The sequence below is a fragment of the Coturnix japonica genome, chromosome 1, assembly GCF_054131305.1.
Source record: "Coturnix japonica strain WE chromosome 1, WE-NBRP24, whole genome shotgun sequence".
Lineage (NCBI taxonomy): Eukaryota > Metazoa > Chordata > Aves > Galliformes > Phasianidae > Coturnix > Coturnix japonica.
The window spans coordinates 1543013-1561534 of NC_140663.1; the positions used below are offsets into that span (position 1 = coordinate 1543013).

General features: G+C 39.8%; 1 protein-coding gene across 2 annotated transcripts in view; it reads left to right on the forward strand.

Moving 5' to 3' along the window:
• The window catches only part of CHCHD3 (coiled-coil-helix-coiled-coil-helix domain containing 3), a 145984-nt gene that overhangs the window by 857 nt on the left and 126605 nt on the right, over nt 1-18522 (forward strand). For both annotated transcript variants that reach the window (XM_015861656.3, XM_015861752.3), the window contains exon 2: nt 2540-2624. In XM_015861656.3, the coding sequence (XP_015717142.2) occupies nt 2540-2624 (85 nt within the window). The remainder of the gene's footprint in view (nt 1-2539; nt 2625-18522) is intronic.

Here is an 18522-nt window from a genome sequence, read left to right on the forward strand (position 1 = left end):
GAACAGGCTGCCCAGGGAGGTTGTGGATGCCCCGTCCTTAGACGTGTTCAAGGCCAGGTTGGACGGGGCCCTGGGCAACCTGATCTAGTAAAGGTGTATGTTTGGTGGCCCTGCTAGTCAGGGGGGTTGGAACTACATGATCCTTGAGGTCCCTTCCAACCCGGGTCATTCTGTGTGATTCTGTGATGTTCCCAGGTTCTTTTACAAGCCATGTGAGCCAGCATCGTGCTCTTACAGCTCAGAAAGCCAACAGTATCCTAAGCTGCATCAACAGAGCAGCAGGGAGGGAGGTGAATGGCACTGTGTGCTCTGCTCATGTGAGGCCTCGTTTGGAGAACTTCAGCCTGGAGAAGAGGAGGCTCAGGGGAGACCTTATTGCTCTCTATAACTTCCTGAAGGGGGGTTGTAGTGAGCTGGGGCCTCTTCTCTCGTGTGATCGATGACAGAACTAGAGGGAATGGTTTTAAGCTGAGCCAGGGGAGATTCAGGCTGGACATCAGGAAGTATTACTTCTCGGAAAGGGTAGTCAGGCATTGGAATGCACTGCCCAGGGAGGTGGTGGAGTTACCAACCATGGGAGTGTTCAAGAAATGTTTGGATGTTGTGTTGATGAATATGATTTAGCTGGGAAGTATTGGTAATGGTTGGACTAGATGATCTTCTAGGTCTTTTCCAACCTTGATAATTCTGTGATTCTGTGAGCTGTGTCAAGATCTGGGGCCCTCATTATAGAAGAGATGTGGAACTGTTGGAGTGGGTTCAGAAAAGGGCACAAGGATGATCAGAGGGTTTGGAGCACCTTTCTTGTGAAGACACAACACACTGAGGGAGCTGGGCTTGTTCAGCCTGGGAACACCTCATTGGGTCTCTGAGACTGGGGGGACACCTCATTGCAGCCTTCTAATATTTAAAAGGAGTTTAAGAACAAGAGGGAAATCAACTTTTAGATAGGTAGTGATAGGGCTTAGATTTAAAACTAAAGGAGGGGAGATTCAGAGTAGATGTCAGGGGGGAATTTTCCACTGAGAAGATGTTGAGGTGCTGGCACAGGCTTCTTGGGGAAGTTGGGGATGCCCCATCTCTGAAGGAGTTTAATGTCATGCTGGATGGGGCCCTGGGCAGGTGGCAACCCTGACTATGGCAGGGGGGTTGGAGCTCAATGAGCTTCGAAATCCCACTCAACTCGATCCATTTTGCAACTCAATCCATTTTGTGATTCTGTGGTTCTGTATATCTGGTTTTCAGTTCACTCTACAGAAACATTCACGTTCTTTTCTAACTCGTGGCATGCTGTTGCCTGTAACGTAGCAAAGGATGGATAACTTGTGGCACAAGACGCTGCAAAATCGTGCAGTGCAGAAGTTTGTCAACAGAAGATACTGCAGTTCATAGCAGGAATGATAAGGTGTCTTTTATTGCTGCTGGTAGAGAGGAGTGTTGCATAACAAAAAGTGATGTTAATTCCTGGCTTTTTCTTTTGTCATATTAATATTTCCCTTGTCTGGTCGTGTAATGGTCTTGGTTAAATAAGAGACGATAACTTAAGTTACTGTTAAATTACTGCCACTTTTAAGTTACACCAGAGTAACTAGGAAGTGCTGTTGAATTTTCTGTGTAGTATCCTATGATACTTCTTTAAAGTATCCTGTAATTTGAAATACTGGCAACAAAAACTGATTGATATCACTAGTGATAGGCAGTACCACCTCACTGAGCTCACATCCACTGTTTGGTCTCCATAAACATTCAGCAAGAGTTGATGAATGTCAGTGGATGCGATTTTTGCCACATGGAGGAGTTCAGTTCCACACATTCCTGTGTCAGATGCCACTTTGTCAGACTGTCCCTCTTCTGCCTCTGTTGCACAGCAACAAAATGTAATAGATATTGGAGGGGAGGGTTCAACATATACTGCCATACCACCAACATCCACCTTTGACGCTGTGGACCAATAGGCATTACCTCAAGGGCAGCCCTTGTGCTCTACCTTGGGGTACGGTAGGTCTGATACTGGGCACTACTCTTACTCTCTGTTTGATTGTTTGTAATTTGTGAGTGTTTTTGGGTGTGCACATGCCAGCAGTAGGCTGAACTCTGTGGATAACAGTCCTTGCTATGACTGCTGTTGCTCCAGTGCTTTGGGAGCTCTATTAGAATGAAGTTCTGTAACTGCACAGCATGGTGTTTGACCATCATCCAATAGATAATCAATTGAGAAAGGCAAGAAGTCTGAATTAATAGAAGAAATGATTTGCTGGGGGATGGTGTTGTGTCCTCTATTTGACTGTACCACTTTCTTGTGTCCTGTGAGAAGCAAAATGTTCAGTCTTTGTCCTCACAGTGAACTGTTCACCCCACAAAGGAGGGCAGAGATGGTTTAAATAGTTTATTTTATACTGTCGATAACATTTTTGTTCTTATGTCTTATTTTTGAAGCTCTATCCTATGTTTTTAAATAAGTTTTATTTTGTTTTTGTTGGAGTGGGGGTAGTAGAGATGAAGGAGGAGATACAGTCTAACTGGTGGTTATGTTTTTCAGCTGTCTGATAGTGTCATTGATCGTATGAAGGAACCTTCTTCACCCAGTGGAAGATCGCAGTCTCAGCGCCGACCACCTGGTGCAGGTATGCATTTATTTTCTATGTATTAGTGGGGGGAAAAACATGGAACATGTCGTTCAGATTATTGTAATGAACTCATTGCCATTTCGTTGATCTGATTTTTATCTGACATCTAACATTTTTCCTTTCGGAGAAAGAAGCAGTTTGATGGGCTTTTAGATGAGTTAAATTACTCTTCGTTTTCTTCTAACAATAAAATCTAAAACATAACTGTTCTATGGACTTGGTTTCCTAAGTTATTATCTGCTGTTAAAGGCTCTTTTATAAATTATTTTTTTAACTGAAAAAAACCCATATACTGAAGTATGCACTGAGTTCTGAAGTGAAAACTCTTTTGTATTTAATCAACATTTGAGTTTCCTTTATAGCGAGTTGTGGTTGAAATATACTTAAGCAAATGATAAAAGAATGATATGTTATTTCCCTATCGAGGAAGAGCGAAAATGAGTTGTGTACAGTTTCAGCTGTCTGAAAATGATGGCTTTCCTAACATTTTTATTTCATTATTGAGGTCTGCTCGGTTGCATGTAGTCTAATTTCAAATAGTTCAGCACAGTGAACATGAAAATGAAAATGAGTAGCAGAGAATTGGAGCTTGTGATTTATGTTTGCTGACTGTGAGGAGCCTTTAAGGTTCAGGGAAGGCTTCTTACGAGTTCTCTAGAAGTATTCATGATATCAGTACTCCTGAGGGGCCTTCTGCCCTGCTATTTACAAAGCAAAAACCCCAAATCTCACCTCCTGATAAGAAGTGTGTCAGAAATGGACCTTGAATGAGTGTCATCTTTCTTTCAGCTTAAGCACAGAAAGTTGGTTTTCTATTGCTTAACTGAAGTTATTTATGGAGTATGTGGCTTTATCATAGCTGGGTTCTCTCTGTGGTCAGCAGAAAGAAAAAGATATTTTGGGAGCTAATTTATGTGTTTTATCTGAAATGATTACTTGAGAATGAGACTAACTGCCCTCCAGGAATACCAGGGTGAATAGTTCAGGTGTCTGAGCCTATGGGCTTCAGGTGAACCCACTCCAGAATGCTTTATAAATAATGATGCTCCCAAATGTTGCTGCTCTAGAGATTATTTTTCAGCTTTGTAAGTGGTGGAACTGTGACATACTGAAAGCTGATAAAATATCAGTGCTGAAAAAAGCTCAAGTTGTCACGTGGCTGCTGAAATGTAGATTGCTCAATAGAATTACTTAGAATTTGGAGCTTGACTAAGTAAGGTTTGGATGGAATAGGGCTGAAGTTTTGTGCCTGAACTGCCAGGTTGTCCATCTTCTTTTGTTTGAATAGCATCCCTATGATGATGATGATGTGTTTTACTGCAGTGGAGAATTTATTCTAAGCAAATGATTTATGTGAAATAATATTTGTGCATCCTAGCTGTTTTCCTTGTGATACCTGCTACATTTTTATCCTCAAAATTGAGTTATGGAAATAGCCTTGTGAAAAAGAAAGTGGGATTTTTGGGATGTGGTTGCAGAGATGAAGGCTGGAATGCCTCTGAAAGTCTTTACTAATTCACAATTTACACATTGCTCAGTCTCCTGTTTCTCTTTGTGTGTGCTGGAAATCATGCTTTTCTTTTTTCGCCTTTATTGAAAGGCTTAATGAGTCACTCAACCCTTTGCAAGCTTGGGAGATGTTACTTGTAGTTTTGCTTTAAGAGCTAGTAATTTAGGTGAAGTGCTTGTATTTACACGGGATAATCAAGGTTATACCTCTGTTGCTCAAGTGATTTGTATTTAAGAAGATTAAATTATACTTAAGTGCATGTTGCCATATCGTCTGTTCCTCTGTCACTGAATGATTTTTGATGAAGAATTACAAACTATTGAATTTCTTTGATGCCGTAAGAACAGTCAAGCTATTTATTTTCTAACTCTGTCTTAACTTGTCAGGGTCTGCACTTGTCTGATAAGGTGTCATTACAAGAAGGACACTCGTATCAAAGCCAGTGCTCTGATGACTTAGTATTGAACTACTCTGGCTTTGGAGACTGGGTCCCAAATCTGGAGATCTTCTACTGTGATGCAGTTGTGCTTGGTATTGGTTTCTTCATTAAACCCTCTGGTGCTGATAATGAGATGTGTATCGCATGGCTCCTCCTCTTCTGCATATGAATCTAGTTAGAGTGACTTATGTTTGCATCTGGGTGGATCCCTCATAGCTTTTGAAGAGAGTTATTAAAGATTGGTGTTGTTCGAAGACTTCTGGATTCCCAGCTGGCTGACTTCAGAACTTGGCAGTTTCTTAGCCGACATTTATATCACGATGTATTCTAGATAAACAACACTTGTTTCTCCCTCTAGAATTTCTAATTTATGTAGACAATAGAAACAATCCTTAACTCAAGTCTTTGATAGCTTTTGGTTGAGGAATAATTGATTGGATTATGTGTATAAGTGAGTATCTTGCTGCTTGCTGGTATATGATGTATTTATTGACTTCAGTTTCGGGTTAGAAAATGAAATTGCATACATTTACAATGAAACCTGACATCTAAATACTGCGTCTTAAAACATCCCTGCTTGCTCGGATCATTTTATGACCGTTGAGTAGTATTGAATGCACTAAAATATTTAACAAGAGTAAAATCTTTAAAGTACGTCTGTAATTCCTAAAGCAATATTGATGCAAAGTAATTTGGTCAGATGAGAGTGCTTTTATTTATTTATTTATTTGGATTCATTATACCTAAAGCTTCAGTTGGAACAGACAAAGGGAATGGTTTAATTCGTTTTAGTATGGTGGATATCTGGGAAGATGGTGGTCTATTATGAATGAGTTAAAAAAAAAAGAAGTGATTACATTATCAAGTTTCTGCAACTCGGCTTTTTGGGTTTTTTGGTTGTTATTACAGAAGCAAATTACGCTGTGGATGCAGAGGATTGTTTTATTTATTTTTAACTGTATGTTTGCTGTTGTTACCTTAATGTCCTTATGAAAAGGCAGTAAAGGACCTGTGTCACTCAGTGCTTTAGTAGAGCCAACTTTAAGCTTCCTCAGGCTTGTTAGTAGGATCCCATGGGAGGCAGCTCTGAAGAATGAGTTGAGGAAAGCTTCAGGTCTTTAAGGGCAACCCTAGTGCAAGAGCAGTCCATCCTCAAGGGAATTAACAGATCTATCCTGAGAGTGGTCTCATTAAATGGGGAACTCATGAGAGAGCTTAGGAGGAGCTTCAGCAGGAGACAGAAGCAGAGATTGACTACGAAAAGATGGAATCTGTCTATGAAGTAAGGACAGTAAGTGTCACATAGTTCAACTTCAGCAAGACTTTCAGTGCTCTTACAATATTACTGCATCCATATTAGGATTTTAGAGTATGGATGGCCTAAAGACAGGCTGGACTGAAAACTTTGGTCAGGGTCAGCAAGTTGTGGTTAATGGATCTCCCCTGCCTGGAGGCTGGTAAGAAATGAATTACAGCTGGAGTTTGTCTCATATAAAAGATTTAATCTTCCAGATTATATGAAGGTGGAGCACATATTCCTCAATGCAGATGACTCCAGTTAGATTGGCGCTGTCAATATGCTCAAGGGCAGGGCTGCCATCCAGAGGAGCCTAGGCAGGCTGGAGGAGTGAGCCAACAGGAGCCTTGTGAAACGTAACAAGGATAAATGTGAAGTCCTGCACCAGGTAAGAAGCAGTCAGTTGCTACAGTGCAGGCTGGGGTTGCCCTCTAGGGAACAGCTCTGCTGAAAAGGAACTGGATGCTGGAAGGCAGCATATTTCATATGAGTTAGCTCTGAGTCCAGGAGCTAGAGTAAGCTAACAGCATCCTGGGCTGTACAAACAGAAGCTAATCTAGTATGGCGAGAGGTTTTCCTCTTCTGTACAGCACTTTTCTGATCACTTCTAGATTACTGCATGCAGTTTTAGACCCATCAGTACAAGGCATTGATCAGCTGGCTTGAGGTCAGTAATGATTAGCTGCTGAAATGTCTTCCCTATGAGGAGAGGAAGCTTGGCTTCTTCAGCTTGCAGAAAAGTAAGATTTTGGAGACGTAGTAGCATCTTTCCCATAGCTTATTGAAATACTGTGAGGCCTGTGCTGAAGTGCCAGGGATGGAGGTTTTACACTGGAGCTGGTGCCCTTGTTCTTGGTCCAGCATTTAGGAAAATCTTATTTCAGTGTTTAAGAACAGGATGTTAGTTCTGTGCCCTTTAATGCATTTTCTATTTCCATCTATTTTTTCTTGCACTAACACTTTTTTTTTTTCCCATGTAAAGTGGAAGATTAAGTAAATTGACATTTCTGTGATGCTATTGTATAATATTGACTCTTATTTCTAGAAAAGAAAGTAAACAACTTTAGGAAAGAAAGCAAGATATCTTTGATGCTTTGTTGTTGGTCTTACTATGAGATATCTGTACAGCTGTTTCTTTCAGCCACTGGCATTAATTCTTCCTTTAGCAATAATCAAGAAAGCCTGGTCTCTCCATTTGCTGATACTTATTCTGCCCTGCTCTGTTTACAGCTCTGGATATTCTTTAGTAGTTTTTAGATGTAAAATCAATTGGGTAGGAATCCCCAGGTAACAAACTGAATTAACCTATGGACCACGAGTAGCCAGGATGGCCCAGATTTGCATCTTACAGAAACCACATTTGTAGTTTTGTGTTGATTTTTCCCTGTGACTTTCATTTTTTTCACTGAGTTTAGAGAGGTTTGTGAGAACCCCCAGTCCTGGAAGCCTCTAATCATGCTATCATGACAAGAATATATAGTAAGAATTTACAGTTCTGTGATATTTCAAACAACATTCTGCAGGCTTATTAAGGCACATCCTTCTGCTCCTTATGAGGGACGTGGTATAAAACTCATCGCTTCATCTGATCATTATTTCTTCTCACTCCCAGGCTACTGTCTGCTCAGGTTATGTATTTTTTGGTGCTTGATTTAAAGCTAAGCAAACTGTCTTGGGTATTCTTGGATGTGATGCTGTAGTGCTCACTCATGCTTTCACGTGGCTTGGTATATTGCCACTTAGTTGTCACCGAGTTTCTTAGAGATAACATTATTTTCAGTGATGTATATTGATATTCTTTGGGTTAAAGGTTCGCTATTGATGGAAGTATTTTATTATCAAAAGGTGAAACGTCTTGTAACTCACTCGCCTGCTAAAGATGCCTAACTTTTAGTGCTGTCACTCTAACAGCAAATCTTTAGCTGAGCCTGACATTCATGTCACTGGATCGCAGGAGTATGGGGAATGTAGAATTATACATGGGAGATGAAGTAAGTATTGCATAAATTTAAGTTCTCGCTGTCGGTGTGACATACAAGGTGTTCTGCGAATGCTTTCAGATGGCTGGATATGTCCTTGTAAAACAGTACTAAAATGAGAAGGATAAACGACTAATTAATGCAACCTGTGCTTCTGGTTTGGTTTTCACCAATAGTACTTGGAAGATGGAAACTGTGGGAGGGCTTAGTTCACTCCGAGTCGTGAAAGTATTGTAGTAGCTGCATCAGAAATGATGCAAAGAGTTGAGTAGATGTGATGAGCATGTTAGAGAGCAGGGGAAGATCCTCATTTAATTGTTTAAAAGACTGGGCTTGTTGAATGTGGAAAGGTTACTCAGTTGAATGGGAGAAGTGCCTAGAACCTGGCTGATTTCTTATGGTGAGAATGCAAGAGTCCGTATGTACAGACTTGTTAATGTGATACTTACCTATATGAAGGGTCATAATGAGGATCTGATTCTTCACTGACATACTGTCTCCGAGATGGCAGCCTAAAGGTACAGCTGTGATGACCACTTCAATTGAGTTTTGAGTGCTGACACATCCTGGACTGCAACGGTCTTCTTAAGCAGGAGCTGTTGAAACTTCTCAAGCTAATATAATGTATTTTAAGGCTTTGGGGAGAGCACCAAGTCTTGTGCATTTCAACTCTGGGAACTACACCATGAGTAAAGGGAAAAGCTGAACTTGGGATGATTTGTAGCACAGGTTTGTATATGAAAATATTATGTGGAAATTCTTGGAATGGTATCATTGAGTGCTGGAGATGTTATAATTGCTACATTCAGTACAACAGTCCTTACTTTTCCAGGTATTAACTTTGTCAGTGTTTTCTCAGAAGTACACTTAACTCACTGTGTAATAGTCCAAAAAACTGGTTGGGATTGTTTGTTGTAAGGTAGTTTGTGTTGCTGCTCATAATAATCATCTTGAAATAACCCATAACTTTTCATAGACTAGATTTTTATTCCTAATAAAGAAGTAATATGCTATTCAAGGAATGATTCACTGTTTTTTCTTTAACCAAAATACCCCCAAAACCTGGTTAGCCCCTGAAAAACCTTATTCACCTCTGTAGTGGGCTGTGTGATACATATATATACACATAAATATGCTCCAAGAATGGCATCTGCATTATTATCTGTTTGGCACAGTGCTAATTTGACCTGTATGATTCTGCAATTGGAAGGGCCAAATGCAGAAGATGTCTCTCTGTATTTCTCTCTGTTTCTCATTGTAATGTAATGATCGTGTTGAACTTTGTATGAAAAAGTGGTCCATGTGTGGGAGGCATTTAAGGCTGGAATTGGAGTAATCGCTCCCCCTGCTTTTCTCCTCCTGCTCTTGCTTTATTTGTTGTTGTTCAGCGTTGTAAAAGGAGCTAAAAAAGCCAATTTTGAAGCTTTCAGCTGTTCTGCAAGCGTAGGAATTGAATTTTTGAGAGCTTAGGGCACTGAGTTGTTTTTTCTTCTTCTACGTGTAAGTCAGAGTGAGAATGCAAATCTACCACGAGATCTTGTCAAGTATTAGGTGGGCATCTGATGTAATTAGAAGCTCTAATATTACAACTGATAAAGAACTATTGCTATTCCGAATTAAATTTAAAGTGGTCTGTGTCAAGTCCTTCCCTACCTGTGTGCATAAAAACGTAGGTCTTAGACCAAAGTGGATTCATTTGATGACAGCCAGCTTCTTTTCTAGCTTTTTCTGTTACAAATGGTTTTCTGTGTTTTGTGGCTTTTAGCAGATAGGCAGAATTTAGCTTTCAATTGGCACTCATTTAGAAGTGTCATTTTTTTTTGTTTCCATATATTCTTTGAAACGGGTAATTCTTGTGTACTGAACACTGTGTGCTTTATTTTTTGGTCTCAAGTGGATTTGTCAAAATTAAATTTCATGCTATTCTGCTTAAGGCTGCCGTGTGCTCTATTAGGGTTTACTGAGTGCAGGCGTTTGCTCCAACAAAGTATTCGTGAGGGGTTGTGCAGTGCACACGTAATGCAGTTTTGTCATAAGTAGTGCAAAAAGCATAGCCGAAGAATTTGCTTGGAAATGGCTTCTAGGATGGAACTGTCTGCTTGTTAATGTTAAAAGCACAAGTAGTACTTAGGGAGAAATCTGTGGAGGCATTCAAGGCCAGGCTGGATGTGGCTCTGGGCAGCTTGGTCTGGTGGTTGGCGACCCTGCACATAGGAGGGGGATTGAAACTGGATGATCATTGTGGTCCTTTTCAGCCCAGCCCATTCTATGATTCTATGAAAATCAGCCATTTGTTATGGCATGTGAATCTCATATTAATTTCTGGTGCTACAACAAGCTGGATTAAGAGAACCAGTGAAGACCTCGAAAAAGAGATTGCAATGGGCTCCATGAAATGCGTACAAAAGGGAATGCAGTGATGAGTTGTAGTGTGTAAATGGTTATGCATTTATGCATGGAATTGGTGCTATTGCCTTTTACTTGTGCTGAGCACTGAATGGTTTGGGAGCGAACTCCTGACAAGGATTTTGGTCTTTGAACGTAGTCTTAGGCTGAACTTGGGGAAAACGCTGCCGGAATCCATCACATGTTTATAAGGCAGTCTTGGGGAAGAGACAGAAATCACAGTTCACACATGCTGAAATACTTGGTTCGTACTGGGAGTTGAATGTGCTGGAGATTACCCATAGTAGAAGTGCTCTGAACAATTTAATATTTCCTGTGAAATTTCAGCCTTTGACTTCTCCAGTCCGTGCTGTGTCGAGGCACCAGAACAAAACCCAGCTATTTCTCCTTTGTCCTTCAGAGACCTTTCCTGGGATTAGAGGTCAGAAAGACCAGATAGCTGGCTGAGATAAAAGGGTGTGTAATTGAAAGGCTTGTTAGAGTAAAAGTCATTTGGAGCGGCTTGAATAGTTCTGCTATCTTAAAGAATAAAATCAAAAATATTGATAGTTTTAATGGAGTAAAGCTGAGAAGTAAATTAGAATATTTGCTTTTACCAGCCCTTGTCCTGATAGCCCTATGCAAAGGAATTGTCATTCTGCATCCTCTCCAGTTTTATAGGAAAATATATTCTAGCCCAATTCTCCACTGATTACAACTGTCAATAAAAGGAAAATAAGTGAGGAACTGTTATAAGGGAAGAATGCTTCAAAATATTTCTTTACCAAGTCTTCGATGAACTGGTAAGAAATCATTGTAAATCACATGAAGGGGGGTGTGGGTTCTGAGTGCGTTTTTTTATCTTGTTTAAAAATGCCACTTGTTAGGTGTAATGTTACTCAGAGGTCTCCTTATCCTGTGTAAATAATAAGACTTGGTGGTTTTAATAGATCACGCTGCTTTTCTTTCCATCATGCTTTATATACAGGAGATCTTCGATGTGATATTAAAGAATACTTTAGAGGTATGGTTTATCACATTAAGATGAAAAGAGAAGCTTTGTTTTATTCTTTCATCTTCCAGCTGCAGCCAAGTGTTACTAAACCTCTTCATCACTTGTCAGATCAGACAAGTTAAATATATTGTATAGTGGGTTTTTTTTTCTGAAAGCTTTCTACTACTTGTTTTTTTAGTTAAACAGGAGGTAACCACTTAGAGACATTTCTCCTACCTCGGGGGAGCTGTTGGCAGTTTCATTTACTGCTGCGGTTTCATTTTTTTACTCAGACTTTTGCATGTTTGCATTATACCGAATTCCTTGAGCTGATGTTCAGATATATTCCTGAAGTTTTGAAGAAGACCAGACTGGATATTTCAGTTTTCAGGTATTGCTACTGTTGTATTAAAACTAGGAAATAGATGAAGAATATTCCTTCATCATAGAATCATAGAATAGCTTGGGTTGGAAGGGACCTCATAGATGATGAAGCTCCAGCCCCCCTGCTGCATGCAGGCCCACTAGCCTGCCCATATAATACCAGCCCAGGCTGCCCAGGGCCCCATCCAACCTGCCCTTGAACACTTCCAGGGATGGATGGAGCTTCCACAGCCTCTCAGGGCAGCCTCTTCTCCTCTCCACTCTCTCTGTAAAGTACTTCCCTTTGATATCCAACCTAAATCTTCCCTCTATTTTAGCATCTGTGTATTTGTTTTATTATCTGGCAGCTTTCCATAAAGTCAATTAATTGGATTCTCATTTTTAGCTTTCTAACTGTGTGATATCACCTGTAAAGTAAGCATCAAATCTAAGGTAGCCATTTAGTGTGGGTGAAGCATTGGAGTCACCGACCCTGGGGGTGTTCAAGGAAGGACTGGATGTTGTGTTGAGGGACATGGTTTAGTAGGTGCTATTGGTAATAGGTGAATGGTTGGACTGAATGATCTTTTAGGTCTTTTCCAACCTTGGTGATTCTATGATTCTATGACGCTTCTCAACATGCAGAGATGCCACTGAGTGTTCTGCAGTCTAAGCAGGAAAAGCAATCTGTGCAGAAATGGGCTGAGACAATTAGAAAGGCAACAATTATTGTTTAAGAGTGACCTCAATCAGGCACCTAAAGGTGATTTTTGGAGGAGAAGCCCTGGATGGTGCCTCGTGTCTCTGTTAACTATGTTTTGTCCAACTGACTATTATGGCTGCGCCCAGTTTACTTTTATTCTGCTCTGTTATTTGCAGAAGAGGGGACAGAGTGTTATAATGGAAGGGAAAAAATGAACCTCATGCATTCCTGAATTAATGGGATGCATCTCTGCTGACAATCAAATTATTCTTTTTCGTTAGGACAAACAGCACTGTTAAAAAGCTGTCAGTGAGGAGGGCTGGTGCATCAATTTAAAGATCAGTCATTTTGAAAAGTTGTTTTTGTTAACGTATCTCATTAGCACATTTTTAATAACAAGTAGATTATGGTTGCAACAACTTAAAACATTTCGGCGTGGCCTTCCAGTACCTGAAGGGGGCATACAGGAAGGCTGGGGAGGGACTTTAGTAAGGGCATATTGTGATAGTAGGAGAGGTGATGGCTTTAAACTGAAAGAGGGTAGATTTAGACTAGATATTAGGAAGTAATGCGTTACTGTGAGGGTGGTGAGACACTGGAACCCAGGGAGGTTGTGTGTTGCCTCCTCCCTGGGAGCATTCAAGGCCAAGCTGGATGGAGCTGTGAGCAGCCTGGTCTAGAGGGAGGTGTCCCTACCTATAGCAGGGGGTAGGAACCAGATGGTCTGAAAGGTCCCTTCCAATCAAACCATTCTAATATATTTTCATTTATGACTATTCTCACCGTTCAGAAATGATTGCAAGTGTCATAGTTTTGTATATAGTTTTCATTTATTATTACGAGCAGCAATATAGTGCTAAATGCTGGATTGAGACTATTTCAGCTCCCACACTTCAAGATTAACAATTCTGTAGTACTTGATGATAAATGTACTGGCTTCAGCAAAACTGGCTTTATAAGACACATTACAGTGTTTTGTAGTTCTCTTCCATTTTCCTCAGCAGAGATGAATCCTTACTCCTGTGTACAACCCTAACACCCTCCATAGCCAAAGTGCTTTGACATTCTACACTTCACTATGTAAGTCAGTGATTCTGGTTGACAAGACCTGCTAACAAACACTGATTAAATGTTCTTTTACTTTAGGTATGGATTTAGATTCTTTGTATATTCTGGTTGTCATCTGGTTCTAGTCTCAGCATCCTGGCGATGAGACTGAGTGCTCTGTAGTTTTCATCTGAGCTGAATAAATAAACCCTGGAATGACTGTTTTCTCTGCACAGATAGAAAACATCAATGTTATCAGTCTGTTATTGTAACTTGAATGAATCAATTGGAGATTAGGTGTGAGAGGACCACAACAGCTGTTAAAGATCCACTTATTTATCACTGCAGGCTTCCCTTTGTATCTAATTTTAAGTAAAGTGATTGCTTTCAGACTTTGTACACAGATTCAGCACCCATCTCATTGATTAAAACCATTTGACGTGGTTATAGTTTCTTTTCTGAATACTGGCTTCTACTGGATTTTTATTTTATACTCTTTAAAACTTAGTGATAAGTTGTTAAATCGCTTTAAATGTGCGAGATAGAAGTTTGGCATCTTGCTTTATATTTGTACACAACTCCAACCACTGAGAAATCACGTTAACGGGATCAGCAGGTATATTGATGAGTGTTATCTTTGGGTAAAACACTTTCTTTTTACCTCTTTATCCTTTCATTAACCTTTATAGGTAATGACCTACTTTCTCTGGGTGTTCCCCCCCTCTCTCCTGCGCTGTGATAGCCTTAAGGCCTTTCATATAACTTGGTTTTATCTCCTCTCTTTCCCACAATCATTTTCAAAGCTGTTGACCGGTTTTATCCAAACTTCTCAGAGAGATTTTTCTAAAGAGTGATGATTTTATTTACATGCTTCCTGGGAATTTAGAAGTCATTTGGTGACAAATGGTTCAACCACAGAGATTCCCGATAAGATTACTGATCAGCATTATGTATTATAGGCGGCTTTCATACTGTTGAACAGGTTTGCAAGATGAAAAATAACCACTGTCCTACAGTTTCTTACAGACAGCATGTTCTGCCTTACTTTATTTTGACCATGAATGCTGCAGTGTTCTCTGATGTCTACCCGTGTCTGGAAAAACTTGGAGCTCTATGTGGCATGGAGGCTTCCTGATGCGTATTGAACGGCAGAGCCAGGGATGTTCTGGAGTGTTGGAAGGCTGCAGAAGAGCCCGTGTATCAGTGAGCTGGGGGGAGGATTTGGGAGAGCTTGGGTAAATAGGAAAGGGGAGATTCTTTAGGGCCGTCAATGTACCATGTGGGGTTTTGGGATCTGATACTGCTCTGTATGTGTTTCCTGGTGCCTGGCTGTTGCACACATCTGAAATTTAGTATCTGGAAGGAGCTAGGTGCAGAAAGATGCCATTCTTCGAACACAGCTGCGGGATGGGACAAATAAGCAGTTACTCTGCTCTTAATAAAATGAGGAATTCTTAAACTTGCTTTGTTAGCTTTAAGTAGCAGAGTAGTTACAAGTTAGTCATGGGCACAGGCATCAATGAGTGATGGTGTTGGTATGGGATAGTCCTTTGGAACCAGTTTTATGGCGTTACTTACTGTATGTGACCCCCTCAGGAGACTGGGTGACCTGTGGTGTGTGCCATACTACAGGACAGGTAGGCAAAATGCTTCTGTAATGTATTGTGCAGCTGATAGTGAAACTGATAGTTTCCACATATATCCACATATATATATAAAAGCAGGGGCTCCTCTGCCACTCAGACAGTTGGCAATAAAATCCAATGGCAAGAGCTGCCGTGAGCTGGTGTTCCCACCACTGGAACGGTATGTGAAATTATTCTCAACAGAGGGCTTTTTGTCTTAGTGATGAATGACTTTGTGAATCTTATTCCTGTTGAAAGCTACTGCAATCCAGAGCTGGAATTGGCTAAAATTGACTTTTCAATGCTACTGATAGTGTGCAATCACAGATGGAGGATCTTTAAAGACAATGGTAGTAGATGGAACATGAAAATGTGCTATTTATGTAGCCTTGGCAGTACAGACAGTCCTATTCTGGAATGCTGGCCTGAGCAATAGTAGTTATAATTCTTTGCAGTTAGTGGTGACTTCTAAATGTTAAACTAGAGAGATGTTTTAGTTTGTCCTTTTTACTCAACTGTTACACATAGTTATACCTGATAGTGCACTGTCCCATGTAGGGGTAGGGGATGTCCATTGAAATACGTGTGATAAAATAACATAGTTTTAGGTGTTTTATTTTTCCCCAACCTGTCCAAGTAAGAACTCGGATGAGGCTACTACAGCTTCTGTATCGTTCACTTGATTCCATCTTATTACTTTAGTGAAACAGGATTGTTTTTATATAAGTTTTTGTGATATTACTTAGCTTTAAGCAATAATCTTCAAGTTTATTATCTGTGTTAACAAAAATTATGGTCTCCATTGCAAATTAAGTGGTGTTGAAGTGGTATTTAGTGGCATTCTAGTACCTGTAGGGGACCTACAGGAAAGCTGGGGAGGGACTTCTTATAAGGGCAGGTACCTACAGGATGTGGGGAAATGGCTTTAAACTGGAGGAGGGTAGATATAGACCAGATACTGGGAAGAAATGTTTTACTGTGAGAGTGGTAAGACTGGAACAAGCTGCCCAGACAGGCTGTGGATGCCCCCTCCCTGGAAGCATTCAAGACCAGGCTGGATGGGACTGTGAGCAGCCTGGTTTGGTGGGAGATGGCCCTGCCTATAGCAGGGGCTTGGAACCAGATGGTCTGAAAGGTCCATTCCAGCCCAAACCACTCTGTGATACTATGAAATACATATTCAGAAAACACTGCAGTTTATTAAAAATGAAACAGATCTTTTCAGATTTCACATTGTTCTTTGTACACAGAGTTAGATGTGATTTTTATTTTATTTTTTTCTCCAAGAAAATAGAAGTACCAGTATATTCCCCATATGGTCAGATAAAATAAGTTTACAGTAAACTTATGAGCCATGAAGATCAGAAACCAGACAGCTTAAATTGTCTTGAAAGAGCACTATATGTTTAATCCAATTGAAGGCAGTCTGATAAAATCCTTCCTGTCATCATCTGCAACGTGTTTGTTTATATTTTAAATGGTGAGTTATGGGAACCTGATGCTTTTATCCGTTGTATTCAGCTACAAAACACTTGCAGCTGATGTATAGTAAGAAGTACCAGTGCAGACAGCTGAAATAGCAAGTCACCTGTTGCTTGAAATCTAAGGATGTGCTGCTAGTGATAGTCTCATAAAGGCATGTCATTCTTCTGTACTTAATATATACAGAAATATATGTTAAATGTAGAGAATGACAAACTGGCTTATGGCTAAATAGCTGATGAAACCAATTGGGGTGTTTGCGGAGAGGTGGATGGGCAATGTGGGTTATTAAGAAAACTTGGTTGAAAAGAATCATAACTTTGTAAAGATTATGGCTTGAATTTATATCACTACATGAAGATTTATTGTAATCGACAAAGCATGAATTCTTAGTGAAAACACACACTTGTAACTAATTTTTAACTGCCTTTTTTAAGTCTTAGTGGTGGTAAGTAATTTATTGTATTAGCTCCTGGCTGTTTCTAGATGCATACTCCATACTTCATGTTTCTATTCTTGCAGTATTTCTCTCTCTCTGTCCACCTGTTCTGTGTAATTTAAGCTCTCTAAGACAGGAAATCTTTTGTCATAATGATTTTTTTCTTTTTTCCCTGCAAATAAATTTAAGTTAGAAGAAAATTCTAAGCACAAACATCATTCAAAGCCAGGCTGGATGGAGCTGTGAGCAACCTGGTCTGGTGGGAGGTGTCCCTACCTACAGCAGGGAGTTGGAACTTGATGATCTGTAGGATCCCTTCCAACCCAAACTATTCTAGGGTTCTATGAAACATCCCCTTCCAGATTTTTGAGGGTTCTCAACACTGCATTGAAGTTATTTTTCCATGCAAACCCACACATACATATGTATGTTTTGGTATTTCGTTTCTTTTTTTTGAGTAATCATAAAGTCTTATGGAAGAATTGCACCAACACAAAATCATGTCGTAGAAGAGCTCGGCCAATGGGAATGAGTTACTGGTAGATAGATCTGGTAAACACAAACAGATAGAAACCTATTGAAAAAAACATAAAGCAAATCCTTTTAGTTCAGCTCTCTCCTGTTTTTTCAGACCACCCTTCTTAAATCCACATCGATTCACTATTGGGATTTACTGCTGAAGTTACAATAATGGAATACTGAGAAGAAGATGTTCCGAATAGAGCATAACTAGCTTTGCTTCGTTATTTCTAGATCATGTACCAGCTTATTGCTAATTTAAATGAGTATAAATTGATTGATATCCAGATTTACATTGTAAAATAGATACTGTAATATATGCAAGAGCGCCTTTGGAAACTAAAATATTAAATAATTTTAAATTATGCACACTTAATTGCATTGTTTTTTGTATTTAATTATCCTATGAGCTTGCTTAGGTATCACTGCACATTAGCAATATTTAACAGTTAATACAAAATCCTGTCCTTGGAGGCGCACTTTGTGTTTGTACTGAATCCCTGATTGCTGGAAGTGGCTCTAATTCTCAATTGAAATGGAAGAGCTGCTGTATGTGTTGGTAGCTAAATTTGTGCGAGTCTGAGAACAGAGTTTATACTTAAGTATATTGTTCTTTAAAATAACGTTGTATGGTAGGAAGACCACTGCACTGTTTACAACAATTACGTGTTACCTCTTGTAACCTTGTTTGCTATCAGCAAGGCACTCACAAAAATACTATCTTTTTCCTTTAAATGCTGTCATTGTTATTCCACCAAAGTTTAGCACACAAAATATATTTGCTGCTGCCTAAATTGTCATGGAAATCATAAATACTGGTTTTAAAACCAAAAATCTTTCTATTCAGTGTGCGATGAATATTTATATGACTTCCTTCAGAACTTATGTTTGTAGGTAAGATTTTCTTGACAGTGTTATCGATAGGCAAAGCAAACTAAAATATATAATTCTACCAGTGAACTTTATGTCCCCCAGAGATTGATGGCTCTGAGCTGAAGCTTTTGTGTACACACAGTTGCATGCAGAGGTGTGAATGGAGCTGCCTTGCACTGATTCACCATTCCTCTTTAACCAGGGTCTCACGTAGCCTGTCTTGGGAATGAGATGAATTTA